Source organism: Pseudonaja textilis, chromosome 3, assembly GCF_049901715.1.
Source record: "Pseudonaja textilis isolate UNSWEBS1 chromosome 3, rPseTex1.2, whole genome shotgun sequence".
Lineage (NCBI taxonomy): Eukaryota > Metazoa > Chordata > Lepidosauria > Squamata > Elapidae > Pseudonaja > Pseudonaja textilis.
This window is the reverse complement of record NC_141992.1, coordinates 101,947,863-101,970,970: the sequence shown is the minus strand read 5'-3', so window position 1 is coordinate 101,970,970 and position 23,108 is coordinate 101,947,863. Positions and strand designations below refer to the sequence as shown.

At 38.4% G+C, this 23,108-nt stretch overlaps 1 protein-coding gene across 1 annotated transcript in view; it reads left to right on the top strand.

Moving 5' to 3' along the window:
- Positions 1–23,108, top strand: part of DDR2 (discoidin domain receptor tyrosine kinase 2) — a 77,529-nt gene that overhangs the window by 14,513 nt on the left and 39,908 nt on the right. Inside the window, exons 3-4 of the mRNA XM_087930493.1 lie at positions 18,243–18,345; positions 19,426–19,657. Of these exons, the coding sequence (XP_087786619.1) occupies positions 18,243–18,345; positions 19,426–19,657 (335 nt within the window). The remainder of the gene's footprint in view (positions 1–18,242; positions 18,346–19,425; positions 19,658–23,108) is intronic.

Genomic DNA, 23,108 nt, shown 5'->3' with positions numbered 1-23,108 from the left:
AATTCCATTTGTAGCTTCCTTTTCATCTTCCAGTAAAGAAGAACTTTGCTCTGAACCATGGAGTCTGAGTATTTCTTTCTTGGATTTTGAAAGGAGCACATACCGACATTATTCCGAAAGTCCCCATCAGCCCACCCGGAGAAAACACCAATTTTTCTTCCGAGGGGTTTTCACATCATGTCATCTCCAGCCAGCGAGGAGGATGAGCAGGGAGCTGTGGGGGGCAGCAAATGCTGTTACCAGAGATGCCAGCCACCGATTTGTTAGCTGACCTTACACTGGAAGAAACTCCAACCGAGATGCCCAGATGGTCGTTAGGAGTTGGATGGAAAAATCCGGAAGACCCCCCTCCTGGAATCACTGTAAGTCGAAGAGGTGCGAGGGAACGGCTGTGGCAGGGGGGAGGAGATGGAATGCAGGCTGGATCAAGCCGGGAAAAGCTTTAAGGATGCTTCTGAGAAACCCGGCAGGGCTCCAACATATGAGGGGAAGAGAGAGCGAGTTCAGCCTGGGGAAGTCGGGCTGCCACCACCCCCTGGCCCATCCCACGCCGGCGCAACCACCAGCTCCCGTCTGGGAGCCCCAGCAGCGGGGTAATGCCTAGAAGACGCCACCTGCCCTCCTTAGATGTGAAGTTTGGAGGAAATCCCAAGGACTTGGGGTTTTTCCTGGTGCAGGTTGGAAGCTATATGGCAGAATATGAAAGGGAGTTCACCTCTGAAGCAGCCAAAGTAAGATGTGTTACCAGAACCCTGGAGGGGATGGCAGCTGACTGGGTGGTGACTCTGTATAATGATAACTCCCCCAACTGCGAAGCCTTGATGTTTTTATGACTGCCTTGAGGAGGAGGTTTGAAGACCCTCTGGCAGAGAAGGGCCAGGATCAGGATGAAAACCATAACTCAAGGGGGAAGATCAGTTGCTGACTACACCCAAGAGTTCAGACAGCTGGCAGCATATCGCATTCGAGGCTGGTCCCAGAAAGCTCTAATAGAAGCCTACAAAGATGGCCTAAATGAAGAGGTATACCACATGTGCATCTCCAGAAGGGATCCCCATGACTTGCAGTTGTGGTACCTGTTAGCGGAAGAGGTGGAAATAGATCTAGCCAAGTAGACGCAGAGGAGGCTCCGCATGGAGCACCATGCTCCCTCCTCGGCTCCGAGAGATCCCTAAGCCCCGGAAGGGAGGGGTGATGACAAGGGCCAAATCCACTGCCTGTTTCCGTTGTGGGAAGGAAGGCCACCGAATTGCGGATTGTCGAGTCAAACCAGATCCAAAAAGGACGGGGCCCTGGAAGGAAGCCCGAATCCTCCCCAACCAGGCCTCGCGAAACCGGGCTAACAATAGGGGAGGTTGTAGAAGTCACTCCCCAGCGGAAAAAGAGCTGGGACCCCGACTCCTCCCGACAGAGTGAGACCGACTGGAAGATGACGTCTCGGTAAGTCCTAACCGGGCCCCCTTACCATTCCAATTAAATTAAGGGTGCCCACCTCGGGTACTGAGGGGAAATGCTGGCCTTATTGGACTCGGGGTGCACGAGGTGCCTAATTAGCATGAAAGTAGTTAAAGGCATGGGCATTGGACTGAGAAATTTGAAAACGCCCATATCCTTTTACCAATTAGATGGGTCTGAAGCGGGGGTTGCCCTGCACGGTTTATAACGGAGCCCTTAGAGATGACCATGGGAACCCACAGCGAGACCTTGTGCTTTATTGTGGCTCCCGGATGGAACACTCCCTAATCTTGGGATTGCCCTGGCTTCGGAAATGGAATCCCCAAGTAAACTGGAGAAAGGGGTGGATACGGATTCGTACTGACCAACCTCCAGGGAGGGAGGAGCAAACCCCCCTTAAACCGGGGAGAATCCCCATCCCAAGCCCCAAACCCTGCTGAGACAGCTTCCACAGGGGCCGAACGCATAGAAGGGGAGGAGAAAATCCCGAAAGAGTACTGGGACCTAAGAGAAGTTTTTAGCGAAGAGGTCTCCGATGAGCTCCTCCCCATCGGTCAACCGATTGCAGCATTGAATTTCTACCGGGGTGACACTACCGAAACCAAAGATGTATTCGATGACCCCAAAGGAGTTAGAGGAATTGAGATCGTTATCGACAAGAATTTGAAACGAGGGTTCATCCAACCTGCCAGACCTCGAGTGGCGGCCCCTGTGATGTTCCGCGAGAAGAAAGATGGCTCCAAGCGCTTGGTGGTGGACTACGAAATTTGAACGCGGTATCCGTGGAAAATGTGTACCCTCCCTCTAATGAAGGACATGTTGGCTCACCTGGCCAAGGGGAAGATCTTCACGAAACTGGACTTGAGGGAGGCCTATTACCGAATCCGAATTAAAGAGGGAGGCGAGTGGAAAACTGCATTCAATTGCCCAATAGGTTGCTTCCAATTCAATGTTCTCCCGTTTGGCCTACAGGGGGCACCAGCTGTCTTCATGCAATTGATCAACCAAGTGCTCCACGAACATTTATACAAGGGGTTTTGGTCTACCTTGACGATATCCTTATCTACTCGGAGACCAGAGACCAACATGTGAAACTGGTACGGTCCGTGCTGCACAAATTGCGCGCTGCCAAATTGTACGCCAAATTGTCCAAATGTGAGTTCCATCAAGAAAAGATTGACTACCTGGGATATCGATCTCACCCGAGGGTCTTGAGATGGACCGGAGAAGGTACGAGCCGTGATTGGAGTGGGCCCCACCAAGAACCCGAAAACAACTTCAAAGTTTCCTTGGATTTGCTAACTTTTACCGGCAATTCATCCCATGTTTTGCTAAAATAGCCATGCCTATCACCAACCTCCTAAAAACAAAGGAGAAAGCGAAGCCAAAGCCTAGCCAGCCGTTGAATTGGTCTATGGAGTGCCAAGCCGCTTTTGAGAAGCTAAAAGACTATTTGCTGCCGAGCCAGTGCTAAAGCATCCGGACATGGATGTCCCCTTCGTGATCAAGCTGATGCAAGTGATGTAAGCGGTAGGAGCGGTCTTACTTCAATTAAACGAGAAGGGGACACTACAACCGTGTGCCTACACATCCCGTAAATTAACTGACACTGAACGTAGATGGGCTGTCTGGGAGAAAGAAGCTTTTGCAGTCTGCTGGGCTCTAATGACCTGGAGGCATTTTCTGGAAGGCGCGAGGTACCCATTTGAGGTTTGGACTGATCATAAAACCTGGAGGCCTTAAAACGCCTCGGAAACTATCTCCTAAGCAAGTTAGGTGGGCCCAGTACTTCAAACGATTCAATTTCTTTCTGAAGTACATCCCAGGAGGAAAGAATTTTATGGCGGATGCTTTATCTAGGATGCCACAATACAACAGTGTTCGAAAAGAAGTGATAAGTCCGATTGTGCCCACCACACAGCTGGCAGCACCAGTGGTCACCAGGGCGCAAAAGAAGAAACAAGAGGCAGATCTGTCCAATGATTTGATCGAACAATTTAAAGAAGCTTTGAAAACAGATGAATGGTTCCAGGCAAATGCAAATAACTGCACTGTTAGAGATGGGTTAGCCTGGATGGGAACGAAGCTGTATGTACCTAAAACATTGAGGAGCCAAGTATTACAACAAACTCATGATTCCAAGGCAGCGGGTCACTTTGGTTTCGTGAAGACCTTACACCTGGTGAAACGGCAGTTCTGGTGGCCCTCTTTGAAAAAGACATTGAAACTTATGTAGCAAGCTGCCCAGTTTGCGCCTCAGCTAAGAGACCTCCCGGTAAGCCGCCAGGTCTGTTGCAGAATGTGGCCAGGCCAACTGCTCCTTGGAAGGAAATCTCTATGGACTTTATAGTAGATTTACCTGAGAGTGCTGGGCACACGGTGATCTGGGTGGTGACCGACTTGTTTTCCAAACAGGCACATTTCATACCTTGCACCAAGATTCCCTCGCGAAGTCGTTAGCCAAACTGTTCATTATACACGTCTACAGACTGCATGGTGTTCCTGAACGTATAATATCAGATCGAGGAGTTCAATTTACCTCGAACTTCTGGAGGAATTTTTGAAGTTGATAGGCTCCACCCAAGGGTTAAGCTCGCCCACCACCCCCAAACTAATGGGGCCTGCGTAGAGGACTAACGGGTGCTAGAGCAATATCTCCGATGTTACATAAATTATCAGCAAGACAACTGGGTGGACCTGCTACCTTTTGCCAAGTAGCGTATAACAACTCCGTTCACAGCAGCACTGGTTTTACCCGTTCAAAGTGGCCACGGGACAAGATTTTGTACCCATACCTGAACTTCCTCGCGAAAACCCAATATCCAGTCATTGGATGACTGGATATCTCAACTACAACTCAATTGGCCAGTCGCTAAAAGCTCTGGACGAGCGCATCAATCCCATAAGAAGTTTGCAGACAAGAAAAGAGCCCCACAACAGTCGTATCAAGTAGGCGACAAAGTATTCCTCTCAACCAAGTATCTGCAAACCACTCAGAGATCAAAGAAGTTAGGCCCTAAGTATGTGGGGCCTTTCCTATTGAGCGAATTGTGAATCCCGTGACAGTTCAATTGACGCTACCAAAGACTCTTCGTCGCATTCATCCTGTTTTCCATGTCAGCCTGCTAAAACCCGAACACACCTGTACATTGAGACCGACCCAGACTGATCCCCGTCCCATTGTTGATTGAGGGTGAACAACATTTTGAAGTTAAAGAGATTTTAGACTCTCGAAAAGGAGGGGTCGCCTACAATATCTTGTAGCCTGGAAACATTTCCCCCTCTCATGCTGAGTGGGTGAGCGAAAAAAGACGTTAGGGCTCCTGACCTGCTAAAGAAATTTTATACTAAGTATCCTGATAAACCATAAGAATGTATGCAATGCTTAACATATCTTTTTTATTCTCTCTTACAGGGACTAATGTCCTTTTTCTAGGGGGTCCGAATGTCAGCCTCAAGATCTCTTGGTACCCCAACTATTATCCTTTATTTCTCCTTAGTATCTCTACTACTAGGCTTACTTCTTTCGGCTGTCATTAGCAACGGGGGGGGGTAATTGTGGGGGAAGAGAGCTGGAGGTGTTTTGCATTCTTTTACTGTGGGCAGAAGAAGGGGGGATTTCTTCTTTCCAATTTTCCATTTCTTTCCTAGCCTCTATCCTTTTTGCGCAGCTGCGAGGTCTTATCAAAATATGTCAAGGTCAACGGACAGAGGCCTCATCACTACCTGAAGATGCTCACATGATCATATTCGGAACTTTTAATTGGCAGAGACTTCTGGACTTTGGGGGTGGGAACAATTCCATTTCTTTGTATGTGTGATCTGCGCGCCAAATTCTCACTTTCGGAATTCCATTTGTAGCTTCCTTTTCATCTTCCAGTAAAAGAAGAACTTTGCTCTGAACCATGGAGTCTGAGTATTTCTTTCTTGGATTTTGAAAGGAGCACATACCGACACACACATTCTTCCAGTTCTTGGATTAGCAGAAAAGTATGCTGTTTTAAGTAGCTCTGCTCTGACAGTTGGGGTCTATTTTCTTTGTGATTGGTGTTGTTTTTGTGGATTTAATGCAGGAGAATTTAAGAAAAATGATTCTCCTGGCTTTGTTTTCCCTTCCACCAAGTACCATCAGCCAATGGGAAAAACAGCAACATTAATAGTCATTTTCCCAGTGACTACAACTGAAGGCAAGTTTGACTGATGGCTAGACCTATGGGGTCAGCTCACTGTCAAAGTGTAAAACACTTGGTGAGGAAGACAGATACTTTACCCCCTATTGCCACTTGATGAAGTAGTGAGAGTTATGTATTTTATCTTGCAGCCTCTGCAGCCATCCCTACTTCATTGGGCAGTTTTCCTCAATCCATGGTTCAATGCTTGTGAATGCTATAGCAGGCAGGCAAATGGCTTTCTGCATACGGTTCAAGGGACGTCCATTTTTGTACTATTGCTCCTGCCTGCATGCTGAATTTTTATTAGGGCTCCAATACTGTACAATCCTCAGTCTGCAGTAGGAAAGCAGCCATGTCTATCTTCCAGTTTATAAGTGACCTGTAGGGAGGAGTGAACTAGTGCTCATCACTGGATGATCTAAGCCAGGGGTGTCAAACTTGTGTCATCACGACAGCATTATGTGATGCATCATGACTTTTCCCCCCTTCACTAAACAGCATGGCCAGCACTTCCTGTTACTATGCAAGAACATGTATTCTATTGGCTGTTGTCAGATTCCCATGGGGCCATGTAGGGATTATGTGGGGGTCATAGCTGGCTCTATAGGCAAAGAACAAATACTAGGAGTTTGTCTGAGCTCCCAGGTTTGGTTGAAGTTTGGACTGCTCTGAGATGATGCAATGACGGAAATACTCTTAGGAGATTGTGCAATGTAGTGAGCTCTGTATCTTCTGCTAAATGGTAGTGGCTTAATCCTACTATGTCCTGATTGATCATATCTTGTCCTTCTTCATCCCATCATCCTGGAGCTGAAGGTCTTTTGTTTTGTAGATAGGCTGGCCCAGACTTTCTTAATGGGCACAAAATATCTGCTGGGGGCTATTAAGAGTGAGTCTGCTTCCTGACTCTAAAAAACAAGTTTCTCCATTTCTCATTTAGGGAAATATAATATAATACAATATTCTTCCTTTTTAATATTCCTCAAAATATTTCATTCTTCTAGGGGGGTGGCGGCTTCCCACATGTAGAAGTCAGAGGTCAAGTCTCTCCCTTAACCCCACCCAAAATGATCACAGAGGGCAATGCCCAGTGACCAAAAGGAAGGAGATATGACTGCAGCCTAATGAAGCTCAGCAGATCCCATTCTGTTGTTTTATCCAGAAGATAATAGATGTTTGCCTGTAGTTATAAAACTTTTCCAAGTTATTATTTAGAGCAGCCATCAGCCCGAACTCTAATTTTACTCTATTCTCAACTCTAAGTCTCTCCTTTCCACTTCCTTCCTCCTTATTTTCCCCACACCAGAAAATATATGTCTGGAATACAGATGAGTACTGGGGAGCTGTAATAGATGGGTAAAAGGCCCCTTGCTTTCACTGGTCTCTAAAAACAATGGTGTCTTCCAACTTCCTGTTTTCCCACAACCAGTTCTTTTGCAAGATCTTAACTTGGCTCTGAATATGTATGTCATTGAGCAACAAAAATGAAATTTCTGACCAGGCTATTTTTTAGCACAACTCTAGCTACATGTGGCCAGTGGAATCCTAGTTTATTCCAGCTGCAATTTTAATTTGAGGAAGGTCTTCATTTTCAGTAAGAACATTACATTTGTACTGGGTAAAATGTCGTTCTTTAGCAGAAAGGAATCACTAATCAGCTGGGTTCTAGTTGCTCTTCAACATTTTGTCAGTGATAAGTGAAAACTTTCTTGAATGTTAAAAAGCAACCAAATTTTAAAATGCTCTTCAATATACCTCAGGCTTTTGAATACATATAGTACTTTTCCTAGTTCTTTATGAAGAGAGTTCATGTTGTGTTGAAAAATACATGAAGAACCCTGATATTTGTAGTAGTTTGAAGTAATTAAGGACTTTTTGAGCACCTTTTGAAATAAGTGCCATACATACAATCATTCCGTTCAGATTGATGTGCTTTTTTCTTTATTTTGATATCAAAATATTCTTGATATATTGTTTTTCTTCTTTAAGATTCACAGGCATATGTCATTCATTAAGTTTGTTGGATCAGATTTATAACCTACAGTCAGGTGTAGGTATATCCAGTTGTGTGGGAATCTTACTGAGGAAGATCAAATTTCATGGAAAACGACCCTGGCCTTAAATTTTCCCAAAGTAGGAGGTCTCACTTAGTTGAGAATAAGGCATAAGTTCTGGTTTCATGAACAGAATGTTCTTGTGTCAATCTTGCCCTCTCTAATTACTTGCCTAGTTTTCTTAAGAAACAGTAAAATGTGATTGAATCAATATTACAAAAAAAAAAAAAAAAACCCAACCCCTTCCTCCCTGCCATTTTCCTACCAAAATCCCTTGCAGATGGTATTAATCTCCCATAGTATAATGACAGGAAATGGCATATTTGTGCAGATGGTTGTTGATGGAAAATAGGCTTTATATATATGTGTGTGTTTATCTTTGAGTCACTCGTGACTACATGGAGAAATACTTGCACTTTCTAAGCAATGTTTTCCACAACTGGTTTGCCTTCCCTTTTCCCTAAAGGCTAAGAAAATGTCTGGCTCCAATTCTCCAACTGGCTCCATACCTAAGGCAGAACTTGAACCCATGGTTTCCTGGTCTCTAGCCCAGTACCTCTGAGCCATATACCACTCTGGGCTCCAGAAAAATGTTAAAGATCCTTGTTTTATAAAAAAAAAATGATGGTATCTGTTAATGTATGGACAGTAGGAAATATACTTATTAGCCTTTGTTAAAAACTAGGGATTTTTTTGTAAAAAAAATAGTAATCTGCCGAGAGTTATTGGGAGTAGGGCATCCTATAAATTGAATAAATAAATACATATTTAAAAATCCTGATGATAACCGGTAATGGATGACTGCAAACAGAATTTTTTCTTGCAGCCATCTCATAGCCCTAGTTTGTGATAAATATATTATTACCTAAAAAAAAAAAGATTACAGTATAAATAAATCCATGGCAAACATATAATCTATTCTGGATCTCAGTCCCCTGCTTCCAGGTGCCCGACGTTATGAAAACCACACCGTTTATATTTCCTATGTGTAATAACTATGTAGTTACTTTTCTTCCTGGAGGACGTGGCATTAATGGTGAAGACGAAGATGAAATAGAGAGATGCATAAACATCAGCACTGAATTGGTTGATGTTCTAGATTCTAGAAGAATAGCGCTGTAATGGCACTACAATATTACAAAGAATAGCACTACAATATTACAGACCTCTGAGTACACTCCAAAGGCAATGTGCATCCTTTATATGCCCTTTGTATTTTCAACCAAAAGTTAAACGTAGCCAGCATCATAGTACAACTAAAATTACTGAATTTATTTTGCTGAATGCAATAGTTGAATAGGATTTGTTTAAGTTAATGTTGGTTGTTTCAGGCACTTGAAATTACAGTTTTAATAAATAATAGTTCTTTTAGTGCACTTGTAATTATTATCTCAGTTGATCTCTTAAGATGATTCCTACTGAACCAAACTAAAAGTCCATCTGGTGACAGGGCTCTACTTCTAGTAGCACTTGGCTAATGGTTTCTAGAAAACCTACAATCTGAGCAGGAATTCTTATTTCTGCTATTTATCTCAGCAGTCTGGCACTGAGAGACACACTTCTAAATCTGTAGGTACTGTTCGCTACAGTTATTAATTGACTTACCTTTCATGCAATTCTACGGAATGGAATTTCAAGCTATTCAGGCCACTAGCCAGCTACTGCATCTTTTTGCAGGAAATTCTATACATGTGAGAAATATTTAATTTCTTCTGTCCTAACTGAATCTAAAGGCAATTTTACTGGATCAGATCACTCCAGTCTATACCATTCTGGAATGTGTGGGCTATGTTGAATATTTTAGAGCATAGTTTAGAAGTGTTAATGTCATTCCTATTAGTTTTAGTTAGCATACATAATGACAAGGGGTTGTAAGAGTTGTAATCTAAAAGATAGTTGGTTATCCTTAGACTGGATCAGGATTCCTCTGTGTAAAAAGTTCAGTTGAGCTCCATTTTTCATGCCGCATGTAGCTTGTTTTCTAAGCATTAACTTCCAGGCAACTTATGGATAGAGTTTTGGGCTGGGTCCAGCGGTCAGACAGTAAATACTGTAAAATAAGCAGCTCTTTGAGAAGTTCTTCTGGCAGCTAAGCTTACAAAAATAATGTCAGGTAGCTGAGCAAAGCCTTCTGAAATGCTTTGGCTAACCTCTTGCAAATCAGAAGCATTGGTAGTTTTCCATTTCTAAACTGGAGGAAGAGGCTGGGAAGGGATATGTTTCTCGGTGTCTTCAAGGCACATTCTCCCTGATCCGAGGGAAATACATAAAATTAATGTTGTGCTTTTATGTTTTTTTATTGCTCTGTGAGCTGCCCAGATAGTCAGCTATATAAATGTCTTAGATAAATAAATGCTACACCTTTTATCATGTTTATTTTGGCTTTTTTAAACTCTAAATTTTGTTCGAAAGTGTTTTATACTTTTATGATGGCGTTATGCTGATTTATTGTGATTTTTTTTCTACTGGGAAGCCCATTGCCTATGTGCATGCACATACACATACCCACACACATTTTAAAGTAGTTTTTAAAGGGGTTTCACTTCTGGGAAAGGCTCCAAGTCTGGCATCCTGAGGACTTTCTAAATCAGTGCTGCCCAGATGGCAGCCAATCGACGGGCCCACAGCAATTCTTTACTCTAATTTCATGCATGGAAAGAAAATTAGTATATAAGTCGCCTTAAGGCATTGTGCTTCTGGAGAAGAGTTTCTGTAGCTGTTTTAGTTGTTGTCTTCATTCTGTCTGCCAAGATGAAATGCTAGTTGAGATATTCCTTAAGTTGAAAATGTAATCTGTGCTTTGGAGAGGGAAAAAACACAGAAATTGTGAAAGTAGAGAGCAGTGGAGCAACCTCTAACATGGCTGAGGCAGCATCAGACTGATACTGCCACCATTTCAGTATCAGATGCTTCATGCTAAGAAATGGTGAAGTAGTTTTTTTTCATATGCTCTCTATTCGATATTTCTTTATCTTTCAAAGTTCTTCCGCTTACTATAGTAATTAGTGCTCTCCTCTCTTGGTTACAAGCTGACCAATATTTGCTTGTCCTTTCCACCAATATAATATTTCCCCATCTTTGTAAGTAAAAAAATAAAAAACTTGCTAGCATGCATCTTTCACTCCATGGTCCACTGCGCAGTCATTGGCTTATAAATTTAATAAATTATTGTTATGGTGATGATGCATTAATCTAAATGTACTTGTTATATTGTTCTAGCAATTTGAAATCCATCCTTTGGGGCTGCTATGAGAGATGATAGTATAGTTAAGTATTCAAAAATGATAAATGAATTAAAAGTGTAAAAAGCCATCCAAAGGATTATGCAGTATGGCAAAAACTTTTGTTCAAAAAGCATTTCCAAATTCTATAATCATAGTAACATGCAATAAAATTGTCAGTTTGTGTGTATGTGGAATTAAATTATTCATCAATATTGGAGTTTTTGTTTTGCCTTCAATTAACAGAAGAAGAAAAAGGAAAAGAAAAGAAAAATACCATTATATAATGTCATCTCATACATAAGCTGTATATGGCTTATAGGATTTTACTAAAAGGATTTGATTTGTTGTAAGAATCAGCTTTGGTTCAATTAGGCTGAAATTAGTATAAATAAAAGTGGCTACATTAACTTATTGAAAACAATTATTTGCGATTAAATTTTGCTTGTATTGTATTATGTTCTTACTGAAAATTATTATATATTCAAGGGACATCGAGGTTTGTATTTCATGACTATTCTTGTATAATGTAAGTCACAGGATAACTGATAAAAGGAAATCTTCCATTTTCTGTCTTGGAAATTGTGAAATAATGGTTCTTTCAAAACAAAATAGTCAACTTCTCAAAAAGCAAAATAAAGTTGTTTGGAAGAATAAGTAAATTTTTAAATGGTCTCTGATTCATTTCTTTAAATATCAATTTTTTACATTCCTTTCTTGCAAAATCCATCTTTCTACTTTCTGCTTCTAAGTTGATGAAAAGAATTGATGGGATTATTTCATTATTAGGCAGTTGCTATTTTTCTTTTTGTCCAGTAGTGCTAGTACTCAATAGAGAGATTTTTTTCAGGTGAGAAGGCTGGTTTATTTTATAGATTTCAGAACAGATTCCCAAAGAAAACTCCAGGAGGCCAGACCACTACAACTTTCTGCAGGGTAACCTGAACTGTGATCCATTGCAACTAGGCATGCTCTTTGATATATGGACACAGGCCAAAATGCACCGGAGATGTGAGCATCTTGGAAGTGTTGTTCAGAACAATTGAGAGCAGAAACTGGATACAGCCCCACCAGGTTCTGTTGTAGAAGTAAGACTTCAATATGAAAATATATCTAGCAAATGATGGAGACATCAAAAATGTTGATTATGGCATAGATGAAAAATAGAACTAAGATAAAGTTATCTGTTTTTCCAATTAGTACATTTTCAAAAAGCATCGTTGCAAGATCATTGCAAAGAAATCAACTTTGAGTCTTGATTTTACATCAGCATGTGCATGTCTTGGTTGTTGCCCCCTGCATATAACTTACAAGCATTGCCCTCTGTCCATTTAATAGGAGATAATTTTCCTACTTTTATTTAATTTGTATTTTTTAAAAAACAAAAAAATCACAAAAATACATCTCAAGATATTGAACAAAATTAATCTTATTCATTGACATTTAAATCAATGCATTTAAAAAGAAAAGAAAAGAGGAAATTAAGGATATAAGGATAGGAAATATGCTAACATTTCCCCTAGAAGAATGCCTCTGTTCCAATGTTCCAAAAAATCCCTGAAAATTATAAAGCTCAGTTCTGAAAGAGTAGCAAACGATGCAGTCCAAATACAGCAGTAATTCAGAGTGAACAGTTAGGAAGAACACCTCTAAAGGTTATCATTTTCAATCTTAACTTCTATGCAATACTTAATTGTGTTAAGAACTGCATTTTTAAAGCTTTGCTGGTATTGTTTCTAAACCATACAATTATCTTGTTTCCAAATAGGTGCTCTATATGAAAGTTGTTTTAAAATAATATCTTTATGAACATTCAATTACAACAGATATCCTAGGAAAAAAAATAATGTAATGTTTACGTTTGAAGTTTGCATGAATCTAAAAATATCCCACTTAGAGTGCAATGTTCAGTTACTATCCTATTAGCTTAAATACTTTCACTAAATATCTATATTCCTGGACCCACTGTATCATATAAAAATCTGTCATCTAAACTTTTCTTTTTGTGTGTGTGTGTAAATTTTATTTGAGTTTTCACAAAGAGAAAAAAAATATGAATAAAAAATCTTTTTTGAAAGTAGTGTAATCCCGGGTTACATTTCTTCGTACAGACACAAATTCAGGTTCATGCTCATTTTTATATTATATTCCATATCTTATTACTATTTTACATTTTCTGCATAGCTTCTCCCCGCTTTTAATTTTCTCAATTTTATTTTAATTATCTCATCTCAATTCAAATCATTGTCCTGTTTCAATTATCTATTATCTTTTCTCATTAAACAAAATTTCTCCTGTAGTTACTGATTGGAGTATGACGCCTTTATATCTTTTAAGTTTGTCCATTTAACTCTTATTTAGGCTTCAATATATACCCTAAAGTTATAACATTCAATATAATACATAACTTCCATTCGGATTCTGCTTGGTACAGCAGCATTATAAATGTATGTAATTAAAACAACACATTCCATTCTAATGCAATTCTATCATTAATATTAATATTCATTAAAGTCTTAACTTCTTTAACGTTACTTTTCAATTAAATATCATACTTCTATGGGAACAATTATAAACTTTCCGTAGTTAATTCCCCCCTTCACTTATATTTTATAAAACATTAACTAATTAAAATGTTCCCGTACGTTCCTAATTCAATTTTCTCATTTATTTTATTTCACTTATTTTATTAACAAACATTTCACTAAATTACATTAACTATTTTATCCTCATTTTAATCATACATTGTTTCCAATTTTCTAAAGTTATTTCTATTACTAATATAACAATACAATCTTATGTACCTTTACAGAATCCCTTTTTCAGTTAGATTTTCACCCATTATCTCTAAATAGGTCCTGTTTCTCTATATCTTGCTCCAGTCCTTTGTAACTTCTTTTCCTTTCCTTCTTCCCTCTCTTCTTCTCTCTCCCCCTTTTACCCCCTTGTCTCTCTACGACTATTTCTCTCTTCTGTATTCCCCTTTTCTGTTGCTTTCCAGTATTATACTTATTTTTCGAATTCTTTTTCTTTTCTTTGGTTGTTTTTTTAAGTCTTAAATTTTCCATTCTCTTTCCCCCCCTTTCCTTTTTCTTCCCCACATAAAATTACTTGTTCATTAAAGATGGCTTCTTCTTTGTCCCAGTCTTCTTGTTTTGCAGATATTTCTTATTGTTTCTCATAGTTCCAAATCTCCATTTCTAAGAATTGAAAAACGAAGGCAAAAGAACCCTTCCCTTCTTGTGCATCTTCTTTGTACTTTTTAAGTTCCATTTTCAATTCATCCAGAAGTGGTGCCATTGTATAAATTTTTAAACAACCACCCGATTGATTTTAGTCATTCAAATGTAATAACCAAGAATCCAAAGACCACCAAATAATCCAAATACACGCAAGCTGTTTCTTTTTGCTCTTTTTTTTTCACTTTCTCTTCCTGGGGTTACTGTTTAGTTACGAAGTTTCAGTTAAAATGTAACTTTTAGAAGTCTTGTTGAAGTTTTACTGTAGATTCTTTTTGTTCCAGGCAGTCTCCTCCCTTTCCAATCCTCCCTTATTCTTTTTCTTTCCCTTCCTGCTTATGAAAAAAAAATTAGTGTCCAGAAATCTTTATTATCCCTTTGACATCTTGTTTTATTTTCAGCTTAACTGCCTATTGATGTCAAAGCAGATTTTTCCGATTTCTTATTTAAGTCTCTTAGTTGTCAGTATAGGGAAGAAGAGAGAAGAAAAAACAAACCAAACCTTTCCCTTTTCACTTTCCTTCGCTGCTTCCGACTCTTCTTTGGGAGGGAAGTTATTTTTTTTGTAAGTTTAAATTCCACGGTACCTTAGTTGTTGCTTTTACAATTTAACCCGGTCAGCCAAAACTTTCACTTCTTATCTTCCTCCTGCACATTCTTTTCTGGTCGGGTTCTTCTTTGTGGTGGCCATTTCTGACCACCACTGCAACCACCTTCGGGAAAGGGAGTAATGACCAGCTGAGGAGGAGAGATGCGACTCTCCTCAACCCTGCTGGTGGTCTCCCCCCTCTTCACCACCTCTCTGGGGTGGCTTAGCCCTGAAACTAGCCGACTCAGGGCGCTCCAGCAGTGAGCCCAGACTGAAACCGTGCACGATCATGGATTTCTGTCTGTCTCCGAAGAGACTTCAAACCGGAACCATCTAAACTTTTCTTATGCTTATGAAAGACTAGACTTTTTTCATAATTAACAGAAAAACAACTGTCTAAACAATAACTGAAAATTGTTAATCTTCCAAATTTCAGTGGAAATGAATTCATCTATGGAAAGTAAGACAATTTGTATATTTGGAACAAGCTGAATAAAAATACTTGCAAAAAGATGGAAAAGTATGGGAGTTGTATTCAGTCTTGTCAGATTCCTGAAAGACAGAAACATCCGTATCTAATTCCAAACCTTATGCAGTGTTTTAATCAGAAGATGAATGAATTTAACAGTATTACATTACGTTTAGCCGAAACTTGCTTTTAAATAAGTAAAAGCAACATTAGATCTCCTCCTATTCTCTTACAGCACACATATTTCTCTTGCTGAATCTGCAAATGAAATTTGCAGCTGGTTTTTAATAAGTCCAGAGAATTTTCACTTAGCCTTTAAGCATTATTCATTTCATCTAAGTTTTGGATAAATAATGTTTTATTTTGTTATTCATAAGTAATGCGAACTCAGGCACAGTATCTTAGAATCGGAAGCTGTATTAAGCAAGAATGACTTCTGTACATATTATATATTGCACAGCAAAGTCAATATATGAAAATGTTTAGAGTATGGTTTCTAAAAATTATGCCAACAAATCAGTGGGAATACAGAGAATGCAAAGAAAGGGGAACTCAGAAATTAAATCTTTACTTATATTTTTTAAAAGTGTGTTTTCCCCCTTTTTCTCTTTTTCTTCTATTTTAAACTCTACCACAGTAGAGATATGGTCACTAAACTCACACATTTATACTTTTTTATCATTATTACTATAGAACCTGCTATATTGAATAATAATTGATATTCTTCTTGAAAATATATCTTTTTTAAAATAAAAGGATTACAATAAGACTAAATAAAAAACAGACACGCTACATCAAATTAAAACATTGATGTACCTTTTAAAAGATGGAAATGAATATACAATTCTATATTTGTGTGTGTATGTGCGTGTGTGTGTGTGTGTGTGTGTGTGTGTCTGTATTATTGGTAAATAAAGTTTTTTTTAACAGGAAGGAAGAGTTACAGAATAGAATAATAATAGAATTTGAAGGGACCTTGTAGGTGAACTAGTGCAACCCCTGCTCAAGCAGGAGACCTTATACCATTTCTGACAAGTGGTTGTTTGGTCTCTTCTTGAAAGTCTCAAGTGATGAAGCTCCCACAACTTCCGAAAGCAAGCTGTACCATTGGTTGATTGTTCTCGCTGTCAGAAAATTTCCCCTTATTTCTAGGTTGAATCTCTCCTTCTTCAGTTTCCATCCATTGTTCCTTATCTGGCCTTCAGGTGCTTTGGAAAATAGATTGACCCCTTCAAATATTGGAACACTGCTATTATGTCACTCCTGGTCCCAGTTCTTGCAACCATTCTTGATATGTTTTAGCCTCCAGGCCCCTAATCATCTTTATTGCTCCTCTCTGCACTCTTTCCATAGTCTCAACACCTTTTTCTATAGTATTCTAGTTGTGGTCTTACTAAGGCTTCATAAAGTGGTCTTAGTACCTCACCTGATCTTGACTCAATCCCTCTGTTAACACAAGTTAGGATCGCATTAACTTTTTCGGGTGCCGCTGCACATTGTTGTCTCACATTTAATTGATTGTCCACTAAGACTCCAAGATCCCTTTCATAGTTACTGCTATAAGTCAGGTTTCACTTAATCTATATGTGTATTTTTGGTTTTTCTTGGCTAAGTCTTACGACTACTTTTCTGCACATTGCATTTCATTTTGTAAAGAGGGAAGGAAGGAGAAAGAAAGAAAGAAAGAAAGAAAGAAAGAAAGAAAGAAAGAAAGAAAGAAAGAAAGAAAGAAAGAAAGAAAGAAAAAGATAGATATTAGTTATGAACTTTTTGACAATATAAAAAACAAACATTTCTTTAAAAAGCAATTTCTGAGTAAATATGAGCAAATCCTGTATTTGGCATGACTCTACATGCTGAGAAGACTCACTAGCAGGAGTCCAATTTTTGTTTCAGAAAAGAGCTCCATCTATATAATTTCATTATACAAAGACAGAATGGGTGAAAATCAAATTGGGTCTTTGTAATCCATCCAATATTGTTAGGAAGGTAGACGTAGCTCCTAGATATTTTCTGATTTGCTGGCTAGAACCAAGTCAACACTGATAGAACATTTTTTGCAAAACTACAGTTAGTCTCCCCTAACTTTTCCCCTGCGTTCTATAAAACCAATTATAAGTATTCAGAACAATAGAAGAAAGAACAAGATGTCACATCTTAACATCCAAATACAAGGGCCCAAATATCCCTTTTTGACTATCTACCACACTGCAAAAGATATGTGCTAAAATCCAAAAAAGGGGGCATAAATAACTAGGTTAGCTATACTGATTGTATTTGTTTTATTTCCAGTTCTGAATTGTGAATGTAATTGTTGTTTTCTTTATGTTTCCTTTTTCTGAATAAATTCCTTTATATAGCTAAAATAATTTTATAAGGCAATTTCTTATTAAAACTTTCCTATGTTGAAGATTGCACAACTTTAAAACCACCACTAAGCAAGAAGTTGCTGAATTCGCATACATCAAAAGATTTCAGTTGTTAACACATTACAATTGTTACTTGAAAAGGTACCTGCAATTTGTCTCACATATAATTTGCTTAATCAACCTATCTTCTCTTCCCTTCCCTACAATCCCAATTTAAATACTATATTTGTTTAATCACTTTATACATCTGACAGTGAGCTGCAACTTATAAAAGCACATGCCTTCAAATAAAATGTGTTAGAAAAGATGCTGTCTCCTGATTTTTGCCACCTTATTCAAACTTCGCTGTGCTTTTATAATTGCTATGCTTTGTATTCAGGATTGGCTCAGTAAGTTTTACTAAGTTCTGCATTTTGGGCAGTAAGATCCCCAAACCTTTTCCTTTCCGTTTACTAAAAGCTGAGCTGAACAGAGCTGTTCTGGGTAAAGAGCCCAACTTCCCCCACCCCTGGCTATACTGAAGTTAGAAGTCTGACTTAACTGGTAACAGCCTATCAAAAGTACCTTTTATTGGGAACTTTCTGGAAGAAGAAGAGAGGGTCTGCCAAAGAGATTTAAATTCTCACCACCCATTTATAAGTGAATGATATATCTTCCTATCTCTTTTTCTGCAGCTATCTGTCGCTACCCCCTAGGTATGTCCGGTGGGCACATTCCTGATGAAGACATTTCTGCTTCAAGCCAATGGTCAGAATCCACAGCAGCCAAGTATGGAAGGTAAGAATAATAGGAATCTGGGTGCCTTAGCCAGTTAGATTGATGTACCATTTTGCCTGAGGCTATAAATGTTTCTAGTTAATTCAGAACTTTTACAATATAGTATCCAGAGAAGTAGTTAGGTTTAGGGATATGATAAGAAATTACCATGGCTGGACCGATGACTACTGGTATCCATGGCTTAGCCCCAGCAACAACTATATAGATTTTTTTTAAAAAATACAAGTTATCTTTTGCTTTAAATTTTTGAATATTGTAAATAAAAATGTAGCCATTGATTATCAGCATCATCATGAATGAAGGATTTTGTTTTCTGAGCTATAAAAAAAAGTATTTGTAATTTTGGGATGCCTTAGTCCTCTTTACACACATTCCTATAGATGCTGGACATGAACATCAAACAATGTGGCCTTAGATACATTTTGAGGAACCTGACAAACCCTGTGTCCTAGTTAATTTTATTTTGATTAAGTACTTTCAGGAACAAATGTAACAATACAACAGAAAGCACCAATTTCAACATATAGTTAGCATTTCATACTTCATCGGCTTCAGTTTTTTATTGCATACTTAGATCTGGGCCTTCACGTGTTGTTTTAGAGAGTTCAGCTAATTTAGTTTAAGAACCTAAAAAAATCATTATGCTGACTCCTGAGTTGTCTGCATTTTTCTGCAAGTAGCTGGAATAAGCTGAAAACCATTCAGTGCATGCATTTGGACAACATACAATAATTGGACCTCAGGATATCCTTGTAGTTCTAGACTTCTCAGTCAATCTCACATTTCAAACTAGGGTTTTAGTTACCAATCTTGTCATGTTCCTTCCGTCAACAACATCATTGCCATGAATTCATGCTGAATGGGAATTGAGAAGCTTGGATCATATGGATGTGCCAGGGACACAAAAGCACTGAAAAAAAATGTTCTGGAGCCTAGCTCTTCAGATAATTAGGCAACAAGATAGTACAACATAATTGGTAATGCATAAAGGTTTGAAAGATAAAGGTATAGCTTTGGGATGATGGACCACAACAGCCATTTCCTCCCACCCTGCCCCCTCATCCTTCTGCTTTTCCTTAGGCTAGGATCAGAAGATGGTGATGGTGCCTGGTGCCCTGAAGTCCCTGTGGAACCTGACGATCTCAAAGAGTTCCTGGAGGTTGATTTACACGAGTTGCATTTTATCACCTTAGTAGGGACACAAGGCCGGCATGCAGGAGGCCATGGCAATGAATTTGCTCCAATGTACAAAATTAATTACAGCCGGGATGGCACCCGGTGGATTTCTTGGCAAAACAGGCATGGAAGGCAGGTAAGAAAAGAAGATGAGGGGATTGTGATGTTATTGTTATTGTCCATTGTTAAACATGAAACATCTGGTTTGTATTTAAAGACTGAATTGTTTTTAGGCTTTATTTATTTATTTTCTGTCTCTAAATGGGAGGCAACCTATCCGATTCTGAAGACTGTCTCTAAAGAAGGCAGAGCTATTGCCAGCATAAAATGCATACTAGCTGGTATCAATAGTTTCTGGTATCAAATGGCTGTGATTTTCAAGAAATACTAGCAATTGATGAACTTGGATGAAATGTTTAAATGTTCTGTTTTTGAATGCACAATGTCCATAATTTCCACATTAAAGAATGTATGGCGGTGCTTAACTAGTGTGTCCAAAATTTATGCAAATTGTTCATTGTCAACTTCGAAATGTCTTCGGCCAAAGCCATATTTACTTTCACTTCGTTTCTTAGTTGCCACTCTTTGGGGGGAGGGGGGAAGTGAGACAGGACTAGAATGCAAGGCCTGAGTCAACTAGACAAAACATCCACCAGAAACAGCGTGTGAACCAAGGTCATGGTAATGAACATCTGCTGAGACCGATGGGGAGCTACTGCTCGACTGATTGGTTAACGTGACCCAGGGCACCTGAGGGGGGTGGGAAGTTTCTATTCCTTCTATTCGTTGTTACTCTGAAGCGTGGGAATAACCCAGAGCTAGCTTCAACTTTCTTTCTTTCTTTTTTTAATTTTTTAATAAATTTTTATTAAACAAAAAACATTTAAAAACAGTGAACAAGGTGTAATCATCCTGGCATACCTATTTGTCATACATAACTATTGCAGATGGCAAATAACACATATTTACATAATATATACATTTATATATTCCAACAATTCTCTATATTCCTAATCTGTTATCTTAACAACCTTATCTTATTTTAGTTTTGATTTTAAGTCCTTCCTTTCCCCCAACCAATGGTAAAATTTATCTCATACTTTATAATATTCACTCTCGCCTTTATTTTATAATTCCAATGTTAGTTTATCCATTTTTCGCAAGTCCATATCTTTTTAATTATCTCCATTCTCCAATTATCTTCCCATTCTTCGTTGGGAATTTCTTTGAGTTTCCAGTTTTGAGCATAGACTAGTCTTGTAGCTGTAATCATGTGTATTATTAGATACATCATTTTTTTATTGGACCTCTCTATGTTCATTCCCAATAGAAAGAGTTCCAGTTTATATTCAAGTTTGATTTCACCCATTTCCTCTAACCAACTATGAATTTCATGCCAAAAATCCTGGGCTTTCCTACAAGTCCACCATATTATGATAATATGATCCATTTTCCTGGGAGCATTTCCAACAAATAGGAAATAAATTTGGATACATTTTAGCTAATTTTATTGGAGAGATGTGCCACCTGTAAAACATTTTGTATAAATTTTCTTTGTACAATTTGGCCAATGTTATTTTTTTAAAATTTCTATCCCATAGAATTTGCCATTTGTCCAAATTAATACTTTCTAAGTGCTGATACGATGTATCCAATAAAAGCTCTTTCAAGCCTGAAGGGAGCTTCCGAGTCCTGATTCAATTGGGTTCAGTGCCCGGAACTATGACATTCATGGCACAACTGGTGTCCTTAATCCTTGGATTGAAGAACGGACAACTTACTTTGATCTCATGTTGAACTTTCATCATTGAGGAGGAAATGTTTTTAGAGGGGATTCAAAAAAGTCAAGATGGTATCATGGGCAGAAGAAATAACCTTGAGGTATAGGAGGAAGAGCAGCAATCAAGACAAGGCCCACTTTTTTCTTCCCTAGACTCAAATCAAAGAAATCTGAGTCTAGAGCAGAAATATACACCGACAGAGCATCTCAGACAAGACCTTTCCTAATTTTCACCAAGATAAACAGAGGGAGGGAGAAAGTATATTCAGACTTGTGAGATTCTGTTACAATAACATTATAATAAAAGTAGGATTAGTATGCATAACTTTAATTCCCTAGACTAGGGTCTCAAAGGACTAACAGATGGTGACTAGAAGCAGGTGATCAAAGTTATGCCCTGTTTGCACATGTAAAAAGTCAGGACACCATCTTGACTTTTCTCTCTCTCTTACACACATACACACACACCATTTTCAGACATTTCTGCCATCTCCACTTCAAAGTAGAAAGGGAGCCTGGTCGGATCCAAATGTTAATTCATATAATATGTTTGTGTTGCCTTATGTTGCCTGTTTCTTTTTGTGGTTAGTAGTTTGTTTTATTCACATTCAACTGTTACTATTCTAGCAGTGGGAATTGTAGATCTGCAAAGTGAAAACAGCCTAATTTTCACCATGGTAGAAAACCTATAACTTAACCATTCCATTGCAGACCACAGAAATTATTTGACTATATGGTTTAACAAAACTCCTGCCCATAAAATGCTTAATAGAATAGGTGCAGGATAATTTATTTGATCCAAATTACTTTTTAGCTTCTGTTTCCTTCATAATTAAAGAACTATAGAGAAGAACAGGCAATATATTAGATTTAAGAAAATGGTGCAGGATAGAAGCAGATAATCTAGTATTCTCTAGTTATTTTAGATATCAACTCTCATCAAATGTGATCACTATGAACAATGGGAGATGAGGTCTAAGTATCTCATGGGCACCAAGTTCTTGCAGAGCACTGGAGTTAAAAAAAATATGTGGGGTGTGGACTTTATTAATTGAGCAATCTCCTGGTGCCTGTAGTTAAAAAAATATTCAAATTAATCATGGTCTCCTAATGTGCAATCTGGTCTTTTTGCATGGCAAGACCAAGTTATAATGGATTGTCAACATTCTGATAAAGCTGATAATATTTCCCAAAACTGGAAAGTGATCCAGTTCATATGTAATGCTAAGAAAATATTTATTTAATCTATGCTTGTGAAAAATGTTGTAATGACGAGGCAGTCGGGGTGTTTGATCATGATCAAATGAATCATGATGAACTTTATTGGCATTTATACACATTTTTAGTAATCCTCTAACATTGGTTAACTTTGGTTTCTGCTCAACTTTCATTACTGTTTAGCATAGTAATTAACACAATTAATTATCTCTAGTTAAAGTCTAACACATGTTTACTTCCTCTCTCTAATCCTCCTTTACATTAGTGACTTTGTTTGCCTGAGTTGTATTTGCTTTATAAACATTCATTACCTGAGGTTTGCCATCCAGATAAGAACATTCCTGCAATTACAACTTTACATATCCTCGTTTTTTATTTTAAATGGAGGATTCAAATATTTATGAATGTATCGCAACTGGAGTAAGAGAGGGGAAAGCAGGATGAAACAATGCAAATAAATTTGGAATACATTGAATAAAACAACAGGTTACCATTAATACAATAATAATAATTATAACATAAAAGAAAAACTGTCTGAGCCAAGACCAATCAGGGAGCCAATTGGTTAGCCACTCAAAAGGTGAGTACT